Source organism: Fringilla coelebs (assembly GCF_963513975.1).
Source record: "Fringilla coelebs genome assembly, chromosome: 1".
NCBI lineage: Eukaryota > Metazoa > Chordata > Aves > Passeriformes > Fringillidae > Fringilla > Fringilla coelebs.
Window position 1 is genome coordinate 39,914,211 of NC_140028.1, and position 24,448 is coordinate 39,938,658.

Below are 24,448 nucleotides of genomic sequence, written 5' to 3' on the forward strand. Positions count from 1 at the left end.
TACTCCCATGTGCTTGCAAAGCTCTGCAGAGACCTTTGAGAAATTATTCCTTTTTACCATTAAGTTCATTACACTGGAAGTAAAAATTCAAATGGGTAAATGTACTTTTTATATTTTAGCTTCCACACTTGGTATACTGGGCACTGAACAAAATCTAACTACTTTCCAGAAGGTAAAAGTAAATTTACAGGCATTTCACTGTCAGAGCTTCCTTTTACAGGAGTAGCATCAGCAAGATCTCAGAATGCTTCTCAAGCATCTCCTTAAGGAGAAAAAGAGGACCAAGTAATAGGACAAGGGTATTTCTACAAGCAGCAATAAGCCAAATATAGTAAAATTTTAGTGTACAGAGTACTGTACACATTTATATTGTGACATACACAATATAAATAAATCTATTCTTCATTCAGCCTCATGGACTTGGATTTTTGTTTGTAGCTTGTAGTGGAAGTCTAACAGCATTATAACATTCACATGCCACTGCCACAGTAGGGTTAGAGCTCCTGTAGTAGTAGCATTCTTGCCAAATTCTCCTTCAACCTAATTGGAAACTTCTAAGAAATATTATGTCCTTAATAATTCCCCTTAAACACTGATGCAGAGCCAGCACAAGACTTTTTCCTTGCTGTAGCACTGTGCAAAGTGCAGTGATCGAAATTAGCCAAAGTATCTTCACAAAATACCTTCCATGAAGCATGAATGTAACAGTAAAAGTTTAGCACTTGTCTGGATCTGGAAAGACAGCAAAGCTAGAAAACAGCTATTTCCCAAGGGCTACTTTACTGCACTGCAAACTCACATCGAGTCATAACAATCCATAAACACACAAACAACTTTGGTCTTTCCAACTGTTTTGAAGAATTGGATTTCATTCCTTAATGGGGAAAATAGATCCTCTTAGTTGGTTATTCTACAGTTATTCTAGTTTTCTTGAATAGCACTAATGTGTGATTTAGCGCTTAGTTTCTGCTGCCTTCCGCATCCTGCTGCACTCAAAGCAGAGAAGAAGCAGCATTAATTTATCTTAGAAATTATTATTCCTACACTCTTACCTCAAAAACAGCTCAAAATTGAGCTTGGGAACTTAATGTAAGAATATTTCAGTGAGAGCACCATAGCCATGCCCTAGGCATTTCTCACCTGCCTCTTCTTCTGCTTGGAGAACTGCACAAAGGCCACTCTTCCCCTCCAAACTCTAAGCGGGAGCAGAGAGCCCTCACCAGGAAAAGCTGGCTTATTTCTGCCCTGAAGCCTGTGTGAGGATTCCAAAGGCCTAGAAAAGAAGGGGGACAGAAACCCTTCTGCTTACTGATACAAACCTCCAGGCAGAGGGTTTCTTCAAAATATCTTTGCAATGAAGAGGATTGGCAGGGAGATAAAAAATAAAATAAAATTACAATACCCAGAGGGTAAAGTCCCACCTCCAGACACAAACACATCCAGTTTTCTCTTTCAGCTGCCACAAGTCCACTCACTAGAATTAATGTGTGAACCTTCATCCTGCAAAGAAAACCTGAAAAGGTTTCTCAGAGAGCAGGGAGCGAGAGAGGTGGACTGGGGTTAACCTCTTGTGGTGCACCTGACCCTCTAGTTCCACCTGATGTTCAGATGCTTTTGCTTCTCAAGCACAGACAGCAGCTCCTGTGGCTTTCAGGCTATTTTTCTTGACCTTCTGGTGCTCCAAATCAGAGCAAGCACAGAAGTAGCACATGTGAGAGTTACAAAGAAATCTTGAACCCCACTTCCATGGGTTGGGCTCGAACTTTGAAAGACTGCATTTTATAAAGAGCCTTCTTCATACATTCACAGCTCTTCTACATTTACAGTTTTGTCAAAATTATTATAAAACATTTATTGACAGTACAACAGAACAAATTTCTATAAACCAAAATTAAAGCGGAAAATGGCTTTAAGTCATTTTTGACCAGCCAGCTGTACAAAAGCTTAAGCAAGGCAGCAGTTAGGGAGGATGGGTTTGGAAGAATCCACATGGAGTTCAGGAGATGTCATGCCTTATTAGATCACCAAAATAAGCTGTTATTGTCTTCAGTTTGAAATTGAGAAAATTTTGTTCTATTTCAACTTTCCCTCCTGGCCCTGCTAAGGAAGCCACCTGAAAAACAAAGAACAAAAAATAAACCAATCAATGTACAGGAAAAGAGGCAAACCCCCAAACCTTCTAATGCACAAACAATCAGAAAAAAAAAAATATCTCTGCTCTGTTAATATTGGTGGAAAATGTTCCTTGGCAGCTAATGTCTGATCCTCTTTTTAGGTCTACTTTTACTCACAGAAGCCGTTTGTGGCTTGTGACTGAAAAACCCTCCTTACCCAAATCACGAAAACAAGAGGATTTCAGAGCCAAAGAGAAACACTCAGAAGCTGACATGCTGTGCTAAGGCAAGAGATACTAGACTCTGGTTTGCATGGTACTTTGCATTTGAGAGATGCCAGTGTAGCAAAAAGCAACCTATAAGCTGTGCTTGAAAGATGTCACATCCCAAATTTTGGGGGAAGAGTAAAACCAATTTTAGTCATTAGAATTACGAAGTATAAAGGTTGCACTGAAGAGTGGCAGGGTGGAAGGGAGCAACCCAAACAAAACCAAGCCCCAGACATGCAGAGAAACTGACAAAAAAAGGGTACAGTTAATTGTTGTTGCAATTGCAGCTAAAGAAAAAGCTGTTGTACTGTATTGGAGTCGCAGGCAGTGCTGAGGGCAAGTCTGGGGCAGCAGTGCCTCTGCAGGCTGGGGGAGCCTGTCAGGCAGCAATGGTCCCAGCTTTGTGTTTATGATCACTGGAGTGAGAATTTCACCATTCATGCTCTGTTGGACTGAGCCGGGTGCACACCTTTAATGCTTACTATTTGCAGACAGACAGCATTTCACAGAGCCCTTTGCATTTTGCACTGGAGCACGCAGTACTCTCCCTTCTCCTGATCCTATTCAGGATGCCTCTGAGGCATAACAGCTTATAGGCCATCAACTCCTCATCAGGAGAGACTGCACCAGTCAGAAGGACAAACACCAAAACTGAACATTATCTGCTTTTTTCCCCTCCACTTCGGACCCTGAGGACCTGTCCTGTAGGGGGGTCCAGGCTCCACAGCCAGTTCTGCTCCGTGCTGCCATTCTCCCAGGATGCTGCAGGAAAATTATTTCTATAATTTCTATAGAAATTATTTCTATAGCTCCCCATGCAGGGAAACTTCCCAGGCAAAGTTATCAGGGTCTACAAGCCTGCAGTAGATTTTAACTGATCTTTAAGCTGAGATGATGTTAGCAGCTGAAACTTTGAGTTCAAACTGTGTTATTAACACTTCTAAAGCCCCTTGAGACTGTGTAGTGCAGGTTTAAATATAAACATGCTGAACTTCCTCTATTTTATCGTGAGTAAAAAACCAGCCTACTACCAAGAGAAAATAAGAGGTTAATTTAAATTACACTTTGAACTTTTATTGCCTTGTTCAGAAAACTGCCAGACTTATCTAAATCAAGCATTTACTTTTCTGTTTTGAATTTCTCCTTTTTTTTTCTGTTTTTTTAGACATTCTGTTTTGATTTTCTCCTTTTTTTTTTTTTTTTTTTTTTTAGACAAAAGACTGAGCAGTTTCTTCATCCTTCTACTTCTGGTGATAGGAAAAAACATTCCACGTTCTTGTCAGAGAGGAACCTGCCACTTAAGTAAAGAAACAGAGGCTGGCTGACTTATAAATAGCACAAGAATCTAAAACTGGCAAGTGATCAGGAATGTTAATTTTACAACTTATCTGTTCTTACTTGAAATCCACAAAGCATTGTGGGTTGATCCAGAGTTTTTCTAGGAAGATGTTACCGTTTAATTTTTTACAAACAGAAGCTGGAATGTCCCTTCCAAAAAGCACATGAAGAGGCTTTGCACTTTATAGCTGATGTCACTTAAGTATTCTAAAATATTAATTGGATTAGTCAGTATAAGAATACTGATATTAGTGTCTGGGGGTTATGCACTCCTGCTTTCTGGGCATGGTTTGTGTCACTAGCATATCTAAGTATGATTAATGCATTGATATTAAACACTAGTATTTACTAAACATTTCTCTTAGAAGGCCAAGTAAAACAAGATGCCCCTACACTGACGGGTGGCGTCCACCAAGGGACAGCTGAAAACTTACATATGTTGTGTCTAAGTGTTAAACCCAGGATAACTATGATTAATTTCAAACAATGACTAAAGGTATTTGATAAACCCAAAGGTGAAAAAAAATTTAAATAAACAAATGGGAATAAGCTCTGCTGTGACAGATCTGGTACTGTGTGCTCTTTAACCCACCCGATACACAGAGGAGAGAAATGCAAATCCTCTGTGACAATGCTCAGTTGTAAATCGCTGGAGGTTGCAAATTTAATTACGTAGGAGTTGCCAAGTTTTCCTCAGCAGGGCTCAGTCAACCCTGACAAGTGTAGTGAGGGAAGGCTGCCACACACCAAGCTTCAGAAGGGTCTGGCCTGGCAGGGGGACACCCTCTAAAAATAACAGCAGATTGAGGAACGATGCTTTGAGAAAAACAAAGGTGCTCAGCTATTTTTAGAGATATCGACAAACATCTCCTGTTTTTGCAGTGCACTACAATGGTGAATACAGAAGGACTTTTTAAAAACTTGACTAGTCCAAAATATCTTTTATTTTTCACTTTCTTGCGTACAAACAATGATTCCCTGCTGGCAACTTTCCTTACCCTGGTTTATTCTTTAGTCCAAACCCACATTACCTGGGGGGACAGATATTGCTTACTTTGCTGTGCTGCTGTCCCTAGGCAGAGGTAAAGGCTGCAGCTCCATTTAACACCTCCCTGCATCCCTCTCACCTTCATCTTTCAGTTCAGTGACAACTGCTAAAGAGAGTCCACAGCAACAGCCACAGCCAAAACACATCAAAAAAGCAGCCAACAGGTTTGAAAAGGAGACATCAGAAAATATGAAAATATGAAAGGGGAAACAAACACAGAGGATTATTTCAGGAGCATGAGTTGCTTGAGGTGCTAACTTCCCTTACATTCTTCAAGTGTACTTTTGATCTTGAAGGTTTTCCTACTGGTCTTGGGGTTTTTAAACATTTTTTTAATCATACTGAAACTCTTTTAGTAAAGTAACTTCCCATCTGTTCCAGTCACCAACTAATATAACTGTGGACTAAAAATTTATCATATTTTTTTCTCCCCTCCTAGAAACTTTTCTGAGGTATGACAAGTACAAGCTTTTTGACTTGATATGGAGTCACAAAAGGACTCTGTGAGTCAATTAATTTTATAGAATACTACTAAAATGAAGAATCCCCTCCCCCTGTATCCAACCTAAAAGCTAACAGGAACAAAACCCAACCCACTTGAAAAAGAAGAAAATGGTACTCTTTACACTGAACATAATAAAATAAAATGCTCTCAGGCAGCATTTTTGAAAATGTACAGGTATGCATGTGAATTGTGACACCATCACAGTGGTGCTGCCACCCTTTAATGGGCCAGACATTTATTTATTTTTTTCTTACTTAGTGTAGGCAAATTACAATTCCATATGCAAGCATTAGAAGTATCACTCTGGCTTGGCGTATGCTGTGGGTAAATTCTGGCTTTTATCAAGGACAGAGAACACAAATGAGTTTCAAGTGGGCTGTTTAAAAGCTGTTGATATTAACACAATAGTCACAGCTGAAGTGTATGCAATTACATTCACTTGGAAATTATCAGCCTCCAAAGCACATCAGCCCACGGTCTTTTACCTGCCAACTCCCCTAATACCTAAGCATCTTAAAAAGACTGTCAAATCAACCTCTGCTCATTTCCTGGCCTCTCACTCCCTGCTTTGCTCACTGTTCTATTTACTCCTAAACAAAGATGACTCTGCTTGGCAAGTCCTATTTGGCTAGTCTCCATTTTAAAATATCACAGCTAAAAGAGAGATTTCAAATAATAAATGGGTTTTACTCATCTTCACACTCCCTTCATTAAGCAGTCATTTTTAACAACTAGACCTTCACAAACAGAAACAGAGAAACACCTTTTTTCATCCAGGCAGTATATTGCAGACAGAACAAGGCCTCAGTGTCTAACTCCAGATTTTCTCAAAGTGATTGATGGACATGAAATGGGAACAAAGACAAGAAAAAAAGAAAAGTACCAGCATAATGTGTATGTTTTGTAGGACCATCAAGGTCCCGAACACTTTGCTTAATTCTAGGTTCATAGAATCACCCTACACTAGACAAGAAACAAAAAACCATGCCTGTATTCTGATATTTGAAATATAAGCCAGGTCTGAGACACCAACATTTAGGACAGCAAAACCTCCAACAACAGCACAATCTGACAAAATGAGACATAGCTACCACAAACAGCAGTATGCCTGTCTTCAAAGAATGGTGACGTTTGAAACAATCACTAAGGCACAATCCAGTATCTGAGCTGCTAACTAAGCACAAGCAGAATAAGCAATGAACTCCCAATTCCCCATTACTCCATCTCCCAAACATGGCTAGGCTGCTAAAGGTGCTGATGTGGTTATCTGTCTCACAACAGACCAGGTCACCAACATTTCAGGCTCACCAGTTTATCGGGGAAAGCCATCATTCATCCTGACAACATTCTGACCACCAGTGAGAGACCAACACTAACTGAGTACAACTTCTACAGTAGGATAAAAAGAACAGATTCTACCATTAGCAAGAAGGTCCTACGGCAACAAATTGCAGGTTCCTCCTTCTTTGCTGCAAATATTAACATGCAGAAGCATTATCTGGTACAGAAAAGAGTGTGAAAGATATTAGACTACCTGGGGTGACTTCATTTCCCAGAGGTGAGTACACACTTCTCACTCTGCCCAATGAGGCAGAGCACAGCTTCATAAACACTTCATTAAATACATTTATGAAGTACATAACAGGCACTAATAAATATAAATATTTTTCAATGTACGTGTACACACATACTTATTAGTCCTGATTGTTCCTAGCTAGAAAGAATATTGTTAAAGATTAATTCAGCCTAAAAACAGACCTGCATACATTATAAATTTTCTAACATGTTTGTAAACAAGGAGACGATGCAATTCAGAGAAATGTTTTTATATTTCTTGCAAACGAGCCAACCATCTTGCACTGGTTCGCTGCTCCCTCTTGAGGCAGAAGTACAAAAGTTCACTTCTCTGAGACCTAAACTCCGTTGATTTTTTAAAGGGAATTCAAAGAGTCCCATTTCTCTCAACAGACCAACTCTACACTGATGTGGCTGTTCCAGCAGAAGTAGTAAATGCTGTTTTTGCAATAAAGTCATGTGGAACAAGGCTGGATGTCTTGTCCACCAATAAGGCAATGAACACCTCTGACAGTTAGGTCAAGGTCAGTTACCACCCTGCTTTCACTCAATCAGCAGGATCCCTATATCCCTATTTTATGTTTGCTAACAGTGATCTGATAGCTATTTTCCAGAAAAATCACATATTTTCCACTAAATTTGAACCACCTTAACTAATGGTTAAACAGTAATTTTATTGCAAGGTTGCTTCTAACTGCTGGGCTTTTTTTTTCAATTTTTTTTTTTTTTTTTAGAATTTTTATTTTGCTGGAAATTCGCAGCCCTAGAAGTGTAGTGGCAATAAATCCAGAAAATTCATTTTTAAATACAGCTGGAGATATTGGCAGTCAAACCCTTAACAGCCTTCTGTGTACCAGAATATTTACCAAGGTCACATTTAGAACATGTTTGACACACCTTTGTCTACACAGGATGAAGCCACTTCCTTAAACATTCTCTTTCCCCCTCTCAGATCATCAGCCTTTTAGTGATATGTTTACTGTTATACCGACACTATTTCTGAAGAAAGGCATAAGGAGCTGATTTCCCTTCATGAGAGTAGCCCATAGCCTGGAACACTGAACTGAACTCAGGACCTCAGCCATGAACTTTTAACAACTGAGCCATGATTTTGAGCAACAGCTGTTACTCAGCAGCTACCTGTGTTAAACGAAACCCATGGATGTAATCAACATCATTCAAAGCCAACTGTACGAGATATAGTGATGTCAGGACACCTGGCCCAACCACCCAGAAGAACCTAGCTCTTCTGAAGGAAAAGGTACAGGCCTGTGGGGAGTATTTCTGCATGCTTTTGTGGAAACAGAAGTGAAATGCAGATGTCTTTGGTCATTTAGAAAGACAGTAAAAAGTGCTCATGAGTAGAGCGGAAAACTCTCTAAGGTCACTCTTCATCACGGGAATGAAATATTTGACAAAACGCAGTGTTAAGATGTGATGTTGTAATTAGAGAAATTCTTCCTAAAATTAAGGTCCCTGTTCAAAGATTCATAAGCCACTTTGACATTTCACCAGCCTGAAATGCAAAAAGGTATCGAATCCTCACCTGCCAAACCAATGGTTCTGTGCACAGCATGGGCTCAGAGTCTGCTAATACTCAGGCCATGTGAATTTCAGCCTTTTTCTCAAGCCAGCTGTTTGCCAGCAACAATTCCACAAGCCACCATATGGCTTGATGCCCTGCCTACTCTAAGTCAGACGCAGCTTTTGGAAAAGCAGGAAAAAGTCCTGCAAAGTCCTGTGGCATCATGCAGGTGAGAACTGCTTCCTTCTTTCCAAAAAGTTACAAGACATGATTAACATAGAAAATACACTGAGGAAACTAAACCAGACACTCAAGGGAATTGTTAGTCATGTAACTGCTTAAAAAAACCCCAAACTTCTACCAAAAATCTCTAATACAAAAACCCCCACATCAGTGCCACAAATTCTGTCTTTATCATGCATCACTTCAATGCAAGCAGCCTACATGGAACCACATGCTTGTGTGGACACCAACAGTACCACCCCTGAGAGCAGTGACTGCAGGCTGTGATTTCCTGCAACTCCTTCATAAACTGACAGCCATGAAGTCTGAGACTCACCAACTTATCAGATAGTGAGAGCTAGTTAAAATATATTTTTTGATATTTTTATAATGATGTATGTGCCTCGCAATTGGCTTTGAAACTTCTACAAGAAACCCCATTCTGTTGCTTTAAGAAAAAACAGTGTCAAAACCATGGAAATAATCTTGTACTCCTATTTCTAAATATACCAAAAGTACTGCAAACACAGAAATCACTTAACACAAGGGTCAAATTTAAAAATTCCAAATACCCTACATTCAGCTGAACAGATTAAAAAGATTTATGTATGTGTTTTTAATACTTATGTTTTAAGTCAGCTGAGCATTTAATTCATTCACCAAGACCTCATCCAGTAACACACCTGGTTAATATCAGCATTCCGAGGCAGAAAATACACAATATTGTTGGTGATCTTCTTGGAGAGCCTGAAAATTTCAAATGTAGAAGAAGCCAGTAAAGGAAAAAAATAAGAATGGGGAAGGAAAAGTTTCTTTATATTGATTCATTTTGAAAGTATGTCTCAATTTCAGCTATTATGCAATTAAACTGTAGTTAATCTTTTGAGTGAGTAGGATTCTATTCTGAAATGCAGAAACTCTATTTCACCATTAGTGCCCTAAAAGTAGAAAAAAACCCCAACACTCGCTTTTCATGAAAATGTGACTGAACTAGAGTATTTGACAAATTTGAATGTTGTTTGTAGCTAGTATATTTGGCTTACAATTGTTTTTTAATCCACTTTGTGAAATCTCTCATGCATATGAAGATTTTCTTACAAATATGGCTACATTTTAGCAAAAAAGGGGACAAATTAAGATTATTCTGTGGCAAAAGTAACCCCACACTTCATATATGATGAAACTATTATGTTAATACCTTCCCAGATGAATGAGTGCTCAGTATCACTGTTAACAAGCTAGTAGGAAATTCTATTTATTAACTGAAAGAGTTAATATTTTGCTTGCACTCTTATGTAATTTTCCAAGTCATAGGCAGGTGCTTTGAGTGAGAACAGCTTCAGTAAGGTATTTTAAATAAGATATTCCCTTTGTGAATCAATTAAAAAGTGGAATTAATGACAAAGTCATAGTTCACACAAGTAGTTATTATCTATCTATATATACACATACATACCACATGCCTATTTGATTGCTATGGGGTATTTTAATAAATTAATTTAAAGGAGTTTAAACTGCCGAAGTAATGTTTTAAGTTGAGAGCTACTCAATTCACTGATGGATTTTTTGCGTTCAGGAAAATCTCATCACCGTTTTTTATGGCATTAAAAAATAAAAATATTTAAATTTCGGTGGGGAAGAGGACTAAACAAATGGTTTGCACCTGGAACTCCAGCTGCTGGCCATGTCATCCACAGTCAGCCAACCCCATGGGAGGAGAGGAGAGAGGGAAGCCCACCACAAGGCATAACCTGGAAAGGATATCCATCTGGGCAGATCATGGTCTGGATGTCGAAGATTTCGGCCGTGGCGTAGTCGGGCCCCCCCCAGGGCGGGCTGAGGAACACCACGTCGGCGCGCAGGCCGGCCGCCAGCGCCATGAAGTCGCCGCACAGGAAGTCGATGTGATCGGCCACGCCGTACACCTCCGCGTTGTGCCGCGCCAGCCGCAGCTTCTCGGGATCGATGTCGATGGCGATCACTGCCCGCGAGAGACGGCCAACACTGGGATTAACGGGAAGCGGGAATGGCGCCCAAGCAGCGGCAGGGCACCGCCGTCAGACACCGCTGCTGTGACAGCCCCGCGCAAGGTTCAAGGACCAGACACGGCACCGTCTGCCTAGGAGAGCAAGCCCTTCTCGCCTCAGGTTTGCCTGACAACTTCAATGGTGTCCATTAGAAATTTACTCTTCTATGTTGAAGAAAAACATTTATCTGTGGCTGGCCCCATAGTTCTGAAAATTGAGTTTAAAAAGCCCCAACCAACACAGCCCAAGAGAGATGGATAATACCATATTAGTACATAATAACAGAAATTAAAATTGAGCCAGGAAATACAAAAAGCCAAGTGACATGCAGAGATTGGATAATAGCCTGCCAAATTTAATGCCGTAGAAACTACCATTTGTCTCACTCAAACATTAGTCAGAAGAGTTAGATGAACTGGTATGAGTATCTAGCAGGAAATATTTATGCAGGAAGTACTCTCATCATTTCACTAATTTCATTAGCTGGCATTAGACTAACATGAAGTTATCATCACTTTTGTGCACTTGGTTCTGCAGAATCTGCATGTGATTCTGTTCAGTGCTTCAATTATCATTCACATGGAACCTGGTTTTTTTTGAGTACACAGACTTCAAGTAAGAATTGGGAAAAGCAGCAGCTTTGACAGAAGTCCACTTTTATCAGTGATCTCCACACTATCTTACAGACCAGATATTATGCCACACAAAAATAGCATTGATTAGTACAACACAAATTTGACTCTGACTTAAAATAGAAAAGCAGATTTATTGGTCCTTTTTGAAAACAGAGAGGTCATATTGTGAGTCTGATGAAGTGAAACAGCTGCTGTTGCTACAGAAGCCCCGAAAAAGAAAATAAATCAACAAACAGAGCACATACCTGAATAGTGTCAGGAAAAAGACCGAAGAAACAAAACTAATGCACTGTTTACAACACTTACTTACCTCTTTTTGAGGTCAGTGCAAACTGAATAGCATTTCCTCCAACCCCGCAGAACGCATCCACTATGATGTCGCAGTTGAACGACTGACTGACGCGGACGGCAATATGCTCAGCTATTTTCTCAGGAGTAACAGAAAACCAGCCCTCTGCAGAGAAAGGGGAAGAAATGTATTTTCACCTCTTATTTCAAAGTCACCTAATTTAAAACAAACAACCAAGCCCCACATAAAACTGACGGTTTAGCATTAATCCCAAGTATTTTGGCTTAGTGCATTCCACCAGGAAATACCGGCTTTGAAGATGATAAACTCTGCTCAGACCAGAGATTTGCTAAGCAAACAAAGTCTCACTGAAGCAAACTGATATGCCTCAATCTCACTACATGCTCTGTTGACCTTGGTGCTGAGGATTCTAGTTTATCAAGGAGAAGTCCAGGAGCACAGCTATGAAAAACTTTATTGTGATGATGCTCTCTAGGAAATTGAACCAGAAATATATTCCCTTATCCACCATTTTATTTTCTTTGCCACAATGTCTAGCCTGCCAATTAATCTGCAACTTTATGAGGGAAAGCATTAGAAATTGAAGGCTTACAAACCCAACCAACAAAAAATACCTGGTAATCCTAATTCCTCCTTTACCTATTAATTTATGATTTGAAGTATTTTGCAAGCAAACATGGAAAAAAGTTGCTTGGCAAGTTACTGCTGCAAGTACGTACAAAACAGAATGAAACTAGATCCATCAGCATACTTGGAAGTTTCACAAAACTATTGTATAAAATATAGAAATTGAAAAATACCACCGAGTTTCTGAACAAGTGCTGACAAAGTATAATTTGAGTCCAGCAAGATCATCAGCAAATATAAGGACTGATGCAGACAGGGATGTCCCACACAAAATGCATTTCTGAAGCCCAAGACTGCCTGCTACCTGCCTGCTGGGGAGGGTGGGGGGGAAGGGGGGAAGGAAGGAATTGTGCAAAGACACATTCAGCAGTGCTCCTCCTTTAAGAAAATTAGTAATAAACTGCAAGAAGGACCACAGATTTGGATATATCCTTGGATATACCACCAAGTCAGCACACTCAGTACTGAACCCACCTCTGTCTAGTTTAATTCCCTCATCAAAGCGGGAGAAGAGCCGGTAGCGTTGTGCCCAGTACTTGACGAGCTCTGGGTCAGCAGCAATCTCAGGAGGTATAGTTCTCTGTGCATTTTTATACCTCCTCCTTCTTTTTGTCTCCTTCTTCTTTGCAGTAATTTTTTCATCCACAGCTGGAAGACACTGCAAGAGTTAACAGTCACTGTTCTTGTAGGCTAGGGAATGTAGGTGAGTGTTAAGATTTAAAAACACTGCTAAATGTTTTTTATTACTGTTTGCCAGATTATGGAGATTAGAGGCTTTAAATTAAAAAATAGCATCCTGTATTTCAAGGGATTAGCCACAGTCCTAAAAATCCTCACTGTTCACCCATTCTTTAAGAGCCTGAATCTTCAACTGGAGACAATAAACTCTATGTAATGAGCAAACAAGTGGATCAGAGACCAGATTAACGCCCTTTTATCAGTAATGAATTAAAACCGATCTAGACAAGAGTTTTACAGTAGGAATCTAACATAACTGAACTACTGTAGGAAGGATTAAATTATATGTAAAAACCTGAATAATCCTGCTTTCCTTGTTTCATGTTAAATAGAAAAGTTCATAATACTGATTTTTTTTAAAATCCTGGAAAATAATTTTAACAACACATGTTCCCTAGAGCTCAGCAATGGGCATTTGAACCCAAAACTTAGGGTCTGTGCAGCTACCTGAGGTTTAATAACCCTCATCCTTGCAGAGGGTAAAAAAGGTATGAACTGCAAACCTGTTAGACCATGTCAAGGATAAACAATGACTGTTCATCCATAAAGAAATACTGTCACCATTAAAGACAAGACCTGGGATTCTGGCATTCCAGAAATAAGGTAATTCCACTAGGAGAGCTATCAATTGCTTTCGTTACCCCTTAGACCTAATGAGTCCCATTGAATGAATAAAATAAATACATAGTGCACAACACAGTCACTTGAGAAGGCAGTATTAAGTCCACTGCCAATTCATTTCATCAGTTTGCAGGAAATTGATTTACCTTGGCTGATGTCCTCTGTCTCTGGCTGGAGATAATCAGGAATATCCAGAGGGACAAGCTGCCGCCCACCACCACGCTCGGGCCTCCCTGCCCCCTGCTCATCAGAGCCACTCGCCGCAGCGTCCTGCGCCTCGCCCTCAAGCTTACGCCCTCCAGGTTCCATGCAGGCTGCACTGGGAGATGGTGGCTCCTGGATTTCAGCATCCAGTGTCACACTCTGTGTGGCAGCAACGCCCTCCTGACCCTCTGAGTCGCTGCTGCTCACAGACGATGCCTCTGCTTTACCCTGAGGGGTGCCTGTCTGGGATGTGTCTTCCTCCTCAGGTTTACTAACCTGCTTCAGGAACATTTCCACCTGCAATTGTCAAATATCACAGATGATCAGATGATGATCTGTTATCCAGAGCACAGCTTAAAAGCTTTACAGTTCAAAAGCATCTGCCACTGCAGGCACTCTCTACCATGTGTATTTTGAAAACAGTAAAATTCAAGTAGTCCTTAACCATGCTCCCTTTTAAAAATATTTGGAAACAAGTTGCCTTTGGGAACTAGATGCCAGCTGCCTCCAAAAGAGAAACAAAAAACTAACCAACAAAAAGATCAACTGACAAATAAAGTAAATAATTCTCATGTAATATTTAAACAGTCACACTTGCCACAGCCCAGGTGACCGAGTCTACTACTTCACAACTATCTTTCTCTAATCTGCATTCAGAGATAACTCTGCCTCTCAGGGAAGAGTTTTTTAGCATAAACAGGTTAAATTACCTTCACACATTTGTTGCCTCACCTTCAAGATGTACCAAATGGTGCAGGTGGTAAAGGGTTCTGCTGCACAGCAGAGTTCGACATAAGCTCCTAACCAACGCACAGACACCACTCCAAACTCCTCAAAGGCACATGCAGATGCTCCTTTTTACATTATTGTTGCTCTGAGTGGCTCTAGACCTGGAGCAGTTCCTTACCTGGAAGTCTGAGGAAATTCATAACTTTTTTTTCCTTCACATAATTAAAGTTGCCCTCAAACTATATTGGCCCCAGGTACAAAATCAAAAATTCATCAGAAATTATAGCAATGTGACTGGAGTTCAATAAAACATGTAGGCCACCACCAGAAAACAGTGCTTTGCACTTGGGTTTTGGGGAATGCCAAGCATTCCAGAAGAAGATGAAATAACATTAAAATCTCAGATTTTCAGAAACACTTAACTAAGTAAAATCTCCAGTGAACAAATGTTTCTACTTCTTAGAATTTGAGTTAAAAAAAAAAAAAAGGCATAAAGTTATAGACAAAAATAAATGCAGGTAGAGGTATAAGCAAAACCCTTTCAAAATTACTAAAAACATGGAGTTACATGAAATACACTAATCTACACAAAGATTTTCTGTTACTGCCGAAATACCAGCATTAACAACTGGCTTCAGATACAATTGACAATCAGATACTTTTAGTAACAACAGAATCCTACACACACCTCTAAAGCTATGTGCACCCAGATGTTAGGAATAACTTTCACATAGCTTGGCCATTTAAGCTCACATTCTTCTTGACACGGTCCACCAATGCCTTTCCATAGCCATCCTAATCTAAATACTCTTCACATTGGTGGGATGCAGATAGGAGGGGGAGAAAACAAGGAAAAAAAGAAAAAAGGAGTGGTGGACGGACATTTAAAAATGCCATCTACTCTGGGCAATTAGTTTTTTGTTTTTTCATTTTTATAATACAACAACAGCTAAGGTAGCAGATAAATCTACGAATTACAACAGTGTTAATAACTAAACATACCTTCCTCAAAGTTTTGCTTTTTTTGCATGTCATTTCAGATTCCTCTGTAAAGAAGATGTGAGTGTTTTTGCTCTTCCTTGGTTTACGCATATCCAAGAATTTGGACTTGAGTTTTGCTTTTTTCTCGAAGTATTGCACACTTCGGTGGGTGAAATCTGGAATTCCACCATACCTGAAAATAGACAGATAGATACATACGCAAGGACTTAGTTGGTTAATTTCCAGTTTAGAAGTTTTAACATGAATGCTGATGTTTGCAAAAAAATGACTTAGGTTAAAGTATTTATTGCTCCATTTAAAATAGGTACTGGGTGTAGCTGCAAAACATTGTACCTTAACGAAAATGTTAAAAATGTTTATTTGAAAATGCTTAACCTAATTAGTTTTAGATTATTTTTTTCTAGTAGTTATATAACTTTAGATGAAAACAATTTCCTGGGCCAGCCTGAAGAATAGGAAATGAAAAAAATATCTTGATTAGAAGAATAAAAGGTCTTTTTGGTGGCTGTCCAGAACCTCCAAAACAGCTACTTTTATCTTCTGGCAAATGCAATTAAAAAAAAACCAACCAACTAAAAAAAATTTCATTGGCCAACACCTGGCAGCTCTTTACTAGTATGGCAACATTTCACTTGTATAAAGGAACTTCATTCCAATATGAGACAGCTAAAAATCTTGATTTCAGCCCACAGGACTCCAAACTGAGAGGACCATTCATTGTAAGAGCTTTTGTGCTCTCATTTAAGGAGCTGACCAGCCACTTAACATTTATACAACTGAAAGTACCTTATGTGCTACACCTTACGGTAACATGTAAGGTACTTTCAGCTGTATAAATGATTCCCAGAGACTAACTCTGGAACTCAGCTTCAAAAGTTTAACAGGAAGGAAATGGAGATGAATGGTCTATTTCCACAATAACAAGAGGGCTGACTTGCTATGAAAAGCCTCACAGTCCATTGTATGTAATTACTTTTGTCCTGTGCCACACTTGAAACCCAGCACAGAGCAGGTTTCCTCAGGATCTTCCACTGGGTTCTCATCCATGTCCAGCTCATGGCTAGGAAAAAACACATACGACAAAGTTACTTACTGTGAAGAAACCAATCATTTTACAGCTATACTATTAAAAATCTTGAAAACTGAAAACATTTAAATGTGGGCTTCAAGTAAGTTCCTCCACGCACTGCTGAAACCAAACCAAGCAAATAACACCACTCCATTCTTGTGCATGAATTTTTGAGTCGGTTTGGTTTTTTTACCCAATTCTATGGACATACGCCCTTCTACTGGGGTTATAATATTCCAACTATTCTGAATGACCTCTTAAAATACTTAATGGCAAGCCCTACATCATGAAGACAGTGTCTGCTCATCCAATTTCCAGATTACCTTCATCATCTATCATGTTATCTATATTAATGCTGTGGGAACAGCAAAATACTGGAATGAAACCACAGCTATATGATTAGCAGGTAACAATTCCACCCACTCCTTCACATTTGAGTCTGCAAATTTATTAGAGAGGAAGAGCCATCTCACAATCTTTGAGACTATGTATTTTTAGAGAAGAAGAAAAAGAAACGTGACAAGGCAGATACTGTCCATTTTATGACTGCCACAGCTCTGAGCATTTTACTGGCAGCATTCAATGCAGTTAACAATACAGATTATTTACTATTGTTCTGGTATTGTCTAAATTAATTAGACCTAAATAAGCAAGCTGCCCTCTGGAATTCAACAATCTCATATACTACAGTGGCACAAGAATAGCACCATCACCTTGTACAGTCATCAAGGCTATACATTGTTTTCATAAAGCACTGGAAGAGAGGAAATATCCACTGCTTGTTGTGAGGCACAGCAATAAGCAGTGATGGAGAACTATGTGGCTTTGTACTGACATTTTAACTCATATCCTCAATCAAAGGTATAGTTAGTATAAATCAGAAGGCTCCTGGAGCTGGACTGCATGAGAAAAAAGCTCATGTAAATTTCATGACTTGCCTTCTCTTGACTTTGACACATCTGTATTCAGGAGGCTCCTCATCCTCATCTTCATCTTGGTCATGAAGCAGCAACTGCTTTTTTTCACTTGAATTTGAGCTACATGACTCCTGCACACCTAAAAAAAGATACATCACATTCTCCTTCTGCATGATCAATTCCTTACCTTCCTGTCCTCAAAGTACCTCTGCAGCTACAGCTGGTTAGTGTGGGGCAAACACACATCCTTACTTGTCTTTGTTTGAGGGACAACATACTAATAAAGCTTCCAGTATTACACTGTAGTGTTAACAATCTTATGAAGGACCAACTACAAATTATCTCATCTCTCCATGAAAAATAAAATGTCTTACAAGATACAAAATTTGAAACAATTTCTCCTTGTGTGTAAAATTTGTTTTCCATCTCATTAGCTATGCAAAGATATTCATACAGATTTAGAAAGGGAACATTTAAACAGTCCTCTCATTTCTTTTTCAAAAGGAATCTTCTTTTCACCTCTCCTATTTCAGCTCTACTGTAGGACCAAGCTGGGACCACATCTACTTCTTCTTCTCTTAGAAAGTCACTAGCAGCAGACTTAAGTCTCAGCTGCAGTATCAAGACTAAGATAAACAATTAAATATGCACTAACAGGGATCTCTCACTAATATCTGTAGTACATTTGAAGATTTATGAAGTACATGTTCTGGTAAAACCATTTCTGGCTGAAGAATACATTCAATATACAGGTCAGAGAGGAGAAATCATCCAAAGAAGCAGAAGAAAGAAAAAGGAATTGAGTATGTAATCATTCCACAAAATACATAATTGACTTTTTAAAAATAATACAGACATGCCCTTGTTTCTTACATACAACTACCTAGAGAATTCCGATAATCAACTTTATCAGATTTTGTATTACCTGACTGGTTAACACTCTTATTTTCACAAGATGCTCTCCTTTTTCTGCTTCCTCCATCACAGGGCTCCTTCTGGCTTTCACGGTCAGATGAACTCTGCTCTTCAGGATCTTTGTGGGCTACTGTTAGAGCAGCACTGCTCTGCTCCACTTCATCCAAATTCAGATTTAAATCACAAATCCCAGAAATTATTTCACTGTGGGGATCAGCACTTGAAGGGAGTCTTTCCTCACTTCTGGTGTTGGAGGGAGACAGCTCCAAGCTCAGCACTTCACTGTGCTCAGGTCCTGGGCTAACCGAGCCCATTTCTCCTGAAAAACCAGTCTCCTGTGTAATCCCATTAATTTCCACTTTGTCACCATGTGAGCTCTCAGTAGTCCATCCTTGACTTGTCCAGTACTGAAACTGTTCCCAGTAATACCAGTACAGTTCACTATAATGCTGCTCCCATTCTTCCTTAGTATCTGGACTACTCCAAGGCTCAGAGGCCGTGATGCCCTCAGATGATGACACCTCTTGGTGCTTTTCCAACCAACTTTGCCAAAGAAGGCCCTCTCCGTACTCATTCCAGTACTTCTCCCATTTTTCCTTAAGTTCACTGGGTAAAGCCTCACTTGCAAGGCTTTCTGAAGTTTCACACTTCTCTTCAACTACAGCCTGAGGTTTGCTGCTCATCTCACACTGCTCTGTAGCTAGGGCCAGCTCACCAGAAACAGACTGGGTACAGCCACCACAAGCTTCATCCTGGCATTCCTGCCCCATTTTATCCTCGTGTTTTTGCTGTAACTCTTTTTTCTTCTTCTTTTTCTTTTTCATAATCTTCACGTTATTTTTCTTTCTATAATTTTCTGTTACCTAAAAGATAATGGAAAAGTTAGAAGTCCACAACACATATACAATCTTGTCCTCTCTTCAGTCACATTTCTGTTTCCATTGGAACCCTCCCTCTCAGTGCAACCCTGCTGTTAGCTTTCTCCCCAAAAAGGCTGTAGAGTTTCTGGGTCTGATAGGGCCCTGCTACATAACCTCAACTGACACTTCTGAGGAAGCTGTGAGGAAGAGCTGTAGAAACACACATAAACAAAAAAGCAGAATGATAGACAGAAGTGGGGCTGCTGAGTGGGAAGTCATGAGCAGCTCAAAGATTCAGAAGGAAAGCTATCAACAAGAAACACTATAAAATCCTAAAGGGAAGTTGGTCAGGAATTGAAGGGTGACAAGGTTGAGCTCAACAGCAAAATACTGTCTTGGTAACAACAAGGTTTTTTTTTTATGCAGCTGTGGTGGCTGACCCTTACTTTTACCTGCTATCTGCCCAATCAGCAAACACTGTTTAGTGTCTTATTAGGATAGCAAACAATGCTCAACCTCATAGAATGTTAAATACTTGCTATTTTGGATGCTGTACACACACACAAAAAAATCATTCTGTACTCAAAAACTCTATAAATCCTGCAGCTGAATCTCTGTTTGTTTTGAAGAGAGTGACCCAAAAGAGGGGAGCAATATCTTTTCCATCCCATAATAATCTCCAAGTTGGCTAATAAAAATAGGAAACAAAGAAACAACAACCCCTGCCCAAACAGGCGGCCCTTTCATTTGTGCAGTACAATCATTTCACTCATTACAACAAACTCAGCTACTACAGTTATCTGGTGGAACAGAAGACAGAAACCTGTTCCTGAAAGGAACACTAAGGTAACTTGTTGGTTTCATCAATTACAACTCCACTTGTTTCAGAGGGGCTTCCTGTGATGACAGAACTCACATGGACAAAGGACTGTGAATATATGCCCCAACAGCTGCAATCCTTAGTTTTGTTACACTGACAAAAAGAAGTTAAAACTGAAGAGCTGGCATTGATCTTTTATACACAGCCCTCATGTCATTATACACAGTCCAAAGCACAATGCTTAGTAGTAATCTAATAAGAAAATGCATATTTCCCCATTCAAATGCATTATTTTCCCATTCAACTTATACTACACAGCAACAAAACTGTATACATTTTTAGGGCTTGAAGTTGGGTGCCTGTATCATCTATTTACAAGTTATCAATTAAAATCACATACAAGTCTCTCCTATTTCTTTACAAATTAATTAGGTCAGAACCATGCAGTGCTGTCTCACTGTCAGGGAGATCTGTATTCCATAAAGTGGACACTGTGAATATTGCACTGTCTTTTTGTCATCTGTGAAAACTTCAGGTCCCTTCTAAAGCCCAAATGTTCCCTAGGGGAAGGAGAGCACCAATGCCTCACTCCTGCCTTTGGAACAGCCTGGATTTATCAGCTGCAAAAGGGATTTGAAAAATCAGCTGTTTACATTACTATCAAAAGCTAAATGGTTAAAGCAGACAGTGTGAAAATAAATGCCCAGACTGGAGTGTCCTAGCTGTCCTGATGTGCAGCATCAGCTTTATCACAGCTGTTTTAAATCAGGTTTCTCTAGGCATGAGACCAGTATAGATATGGACACATAAAGTACAGCCTTGACCTCGTTTAGTTCAACTGGCAGAGGGGTTTTTACAACCTGGACAGACCAAGGTGCTGTGTGCTGTTACCAGGATGCAATGCAGGCAGCTTAAAGCAGCTCAGATACATTTCCATGAACTGCCACCTCAGAAATAACTGAGAGGAGGCATGTCCCTAGGTCTGGAAACACCACACAAACAGAAACAAATAAAGCAAGTAAAGATTTACCGCTAAGTCTCTGTGAGCTGACTGCCCACCAAACTGAAGAGGCAATCCCATGCTCTTCATAAGCTCAGCTTCTGAATCTAATTCAACTTCTTCCAGGTCCAGGGCATGATTATTATCCACCTTTAATCTCACATTGGGACAACGGTTCTCCTCCTCAGACACTTGTTCTTCCCCTGTTAACAAGATATAATCATGAATATAATCTGGTTCTGACACCTTAATGCCACAGCATGGCACACAAAAGATAGCAGAACTGCCTCTCAAGCTTTCTTTCTCATTTCAAAATCTTCCTCATAAACAGCTCTATTTCTGCATAACTATCAGTAGGAATCAAAATGTAACTTCAGCAGCCAATGTAACCCAGCACTGGACTGGGTCTGTCTGGAAAGAAGTTAAGTTCTCCATAGCAGTCTCTATGGCACTGTGTTTGGGATTTGTGGCTGAAGCAGGGTGGACAGCACACTGATGTTTTGGCTACTGCTGAGCAGTACTCACACAGCCTCCATAACCTTCTCTTTGCCTGAATGTGCCCTCCCCAGCAAGCTTGCACTTCTATCAAATTGTTAAGCAGAAACATATGTATATAAAATTATAAATATTATTAAGAAAGTAGGAGCTGTATATGGATGGAAATTATGAAATCAAAAGCTCTTGACTAAGTTGATAATACTGAAGCATTCAAGGTTTTTGGTTTGGTTGTTTAGGATATGTTTACTGCCAAATTATCATATAACATGAGATCTTTCCATTTTTAACTGATTATTCTCTCTACAACTCACTCATACACGTACAAAAACATAGTTTACAATCTCCTTCTTTCATTCCTCTCACATTGCCTCAATCTAACCTGTCCTATTATTTATCAGCTTCTATTTCTGCACAGAATTCCTTTCAAATCAATATATTATGCTGCTGGATCTATCAACACAGCAATAATTTAAAAAGATACCAAAACAATTATTGTCAGATATGCAAACATGAGGAATTCAGGAGATGGAGTAGAGGAGTGGTGTTGGATTTGTTAAGAGTATACACCATGATGATTCCTAGATTACAAGCATGCCAAGTGAGAGACTTACTTTTCTGGTCCTCCTTACATGATTCATTGTATATATGTGAATCATAATTTTCCCCATCAGTGCTATTGCACTTCTCTACTTCTTGCTCAGCAGATTAACTGGCAACAGCTTATGTCCTAGGCTGGGGTAGAGATATAGGAGACAAATATCTAGGCTCCACAGACCCTCCATTATGCAATCAATATTGATTGAAGTTGAAATTATGATTTAAGAGCAGGTCAGGGATGTGTGATATAATCTGTTCCATGCACCAGGTGAATATTATGTGACCTGGTAAAATTTATTTGGATAGGAATTGTTGGGGAAGATGAAACAGGAAAGCCTTATAAATATGATTGCCTGGCAAAAGATTTTGAGAATACGGAAACTATAAGCAAGACTGAAATGAAAGCAAGCTTTGAGATACCAAGCCTTAGTTACTGAACAACTAGAAAACAATGGTATGGCTGGCTGAAGGTAATCCCCTTTTGATTAGGCAATACCCTCTGCTTGCAGACAGGCCCAAGGGTCAGAGCAGACCCTCCTAGCTTGGCAGAAGGGGTCCAAAGAGTAGTTTTTACAGTTTAAAATGTAACACAGCATGGTAATGTAATGATTCTTATAGGCTGTATGTAAATGCTATAGGATTTGTATCTTGTACTAGACTGGCTAGTGAAAATTAGAATATTCAGCACAGAAGAAGATTTATGGTATTGTAATGGGAATCTTGTCCTCTTTTACTCTTTCGTCCTCTCTCTTGCTGTCTCTCTCTCTTTCAGGCTCCTCTTCGGAGCTCCTCTCTTGGGCCTGCTCCAAGCTGTGGCTGGCAGTTCCAACCAAGGCCCCTGCACCCAGGCCCTTTGCAATAAACCACAAGTTCCATGACCTGGCTTCAGAGATCTCTCATCTCCATCTGTCCAGACCGTCCTACCCACCATTGCCCCTACAAGGAATAAGCACTGCACTTGGTTTGACACAAACTTCTACATCAATATTATGGTAACCTGAAATTTATGTAAGTTTTAAATTATTATTCACTTCTGTCCCCATAGCAAAAGTACTGAAAAACAACACAGAGGTAGGAATAACTTAAATAACCACACATAACTCATTTTGAGACTGCGTCTCACATTGCATAGTACATTGTATTAGCTTACCAGTACTGTCATTGTCATCTTTGACATAAAATCCTTTTAATCCCAGTTTATATAATTTTCGATCTCTGTAAAAATAAAGACAGACACAGATGCAGAAAGTCACCATTGAAACAATTTCTTTTCAGTAAAAGCAATCATTCAGTGGAAAAAGCCTCCCCAGGGATGCAATAAAATCCCCACCGCGGGACGTTTCAAGACGATACTTCATGGGGTACTTAACCTCTTCTGGGCTCCGCTCCCATGAAAGGCTGGAGCAAGGGACCTTTCCCAAGGCCCCTTCCCACACGGGCTGCCCTGTGACACCAGACACGCGAGACAAATAAAAAGTAACAACATCTGCAAAAGGCAACACGTTAACTAAAGACTGACGGGAAAGCCCACAGGAGCGACGTTCAGAAAACGCTACACTACACAGTACACGCCGGAATTTAATTTTCTGGTGCTCCTCTCGTTGAGGAACCGGCTGCTCCCCTGCGGATGGGGAGCGCGAAGCGGGGAGCAGGGCGCGCTGAGCCCCGGCCAAGGGATCGGCGTCTGGGGGCTCCTCTCACCCTTTTCTGCTCCCCCCATCAGCGATAAACACATCGGGGTGCTTTTGGCACAGCCCTGCAAACCCCTGCGCCGCCCGCATGCCCTGGCCCCAGCAGCGCGGCCCTTCCCGCCCTCCCCGGCCGCGGGGCGCGCCCGCCGCTACTCACTCGACGAAGGCGCGGGAGCAGAGGCACAGGATGCCGCCGGCCGCCCCCGCCCGCAGCAGCAGCTCGGCCACCAGCCCCGGGCCCGGCTCCTGCACCATGGCTGCGGGAAGCTCCCCACGCCAGGCCGGGCCGGGCCCGCCGCCTTCCGCCGGAACTGCCGCCCGCGCCCGCCCCGCTGCGGCCGGGAGGGCGGCCCGAGCCCGGCCTGCGCTCCCAGCGCCGCCCCACGAGGGGTACGGGCGTGATTGGGGGGGTCCGAGCGGGTAAGAGGAGCGGGGGAAAGGGCATCGCTAAGAAAGTCTGCAATAAAAGATGCAGCAGCCAAAATCCGGTAAAACCGGGAGTGGGAAACAGAAGTGAGCGAGGCGTTTTTGGAGTAATGACCGGAGCGACATAATAGAATCACAGAATGGTTTTGGTTGGAGCAGACCTTAA

The 24,448-nt window shown here is 40.6% G+C and overlaps 1 protein-coding gene across 2 annotated transcripts; it reads right to left on the reverse strand.

The window, feature by feature from the left end:
* Positions 1-1,773: 1,773 nt before the first annotated feature.
* TGS1 (trimethylguanosine synthase 1) lies at positions 1,774-24,148 on the reverse strand. 2 transcript variants are annotated; one of them, XM_084226282.1, is made up of 13 exons: positions 24,014-24,148; positions 23,316-23,380; positions 21,101-21,273; positions 18,401-19,253; positions 17,497-17,614; positions 16,463-16,549; positions 15,490-15,661; positions 13,701-14,055; positions 12,670-12,843; positions 11,569-11,712; positions 10,359-10,577; positions 9,280-9,356; positions 1,774-2,113 (listed from the first exon to the last, which is right to left on the reverse strand). In XM_084226282.1, the coding sequence occupies exons 1-13, from the start codon at positions 24,109-24,111 to the stop codon at positions 1,997-1,999; spliced, it is 2,652 nt and encodes an 883-aa protein (XP_084082408.1). In that variant the 5' UTR covers positions 24,112-24,148; the 3' UTR covers positions 1,774-1,996. The 2 variants fall into 2 exon arrangements, with proteins under 2 accessions (XP_084082408.1, XP_084082409.1); XM_084226283.1 differs by lacking the exons at positions 1,774-2,113; positions 9,280-9,356 and having other exon boundaries at positions 10,466-10,600.
* Between the last annotated feature and the right edge of the window lie 300 nt (positions 24,149-24,448).

Coding starts and splice junctions, on each gene's coding strand:
- TGS1 (XM_084226282.1), bottom strand. CDS start 24,111: ATGGTGCAGGAGCCGGGCCCGGGGCTGGTGGCCGAGCTGCTGCTGCGG. Junction 16,550..17,496: donor TGTGTCAAAGTCAAGAGAAG/GCAAGTCATGAA, acceptor GTTTTTTCCTAG/CCATGAGCTGGACATGGATG. Junction 14,056..15,489: donor AAAGCAAAACTTTGAGGAAG/GTATGTTTAGTT, acceptor TGACAATTGCAG/GTGGAAATGTTCCTGAAGCA.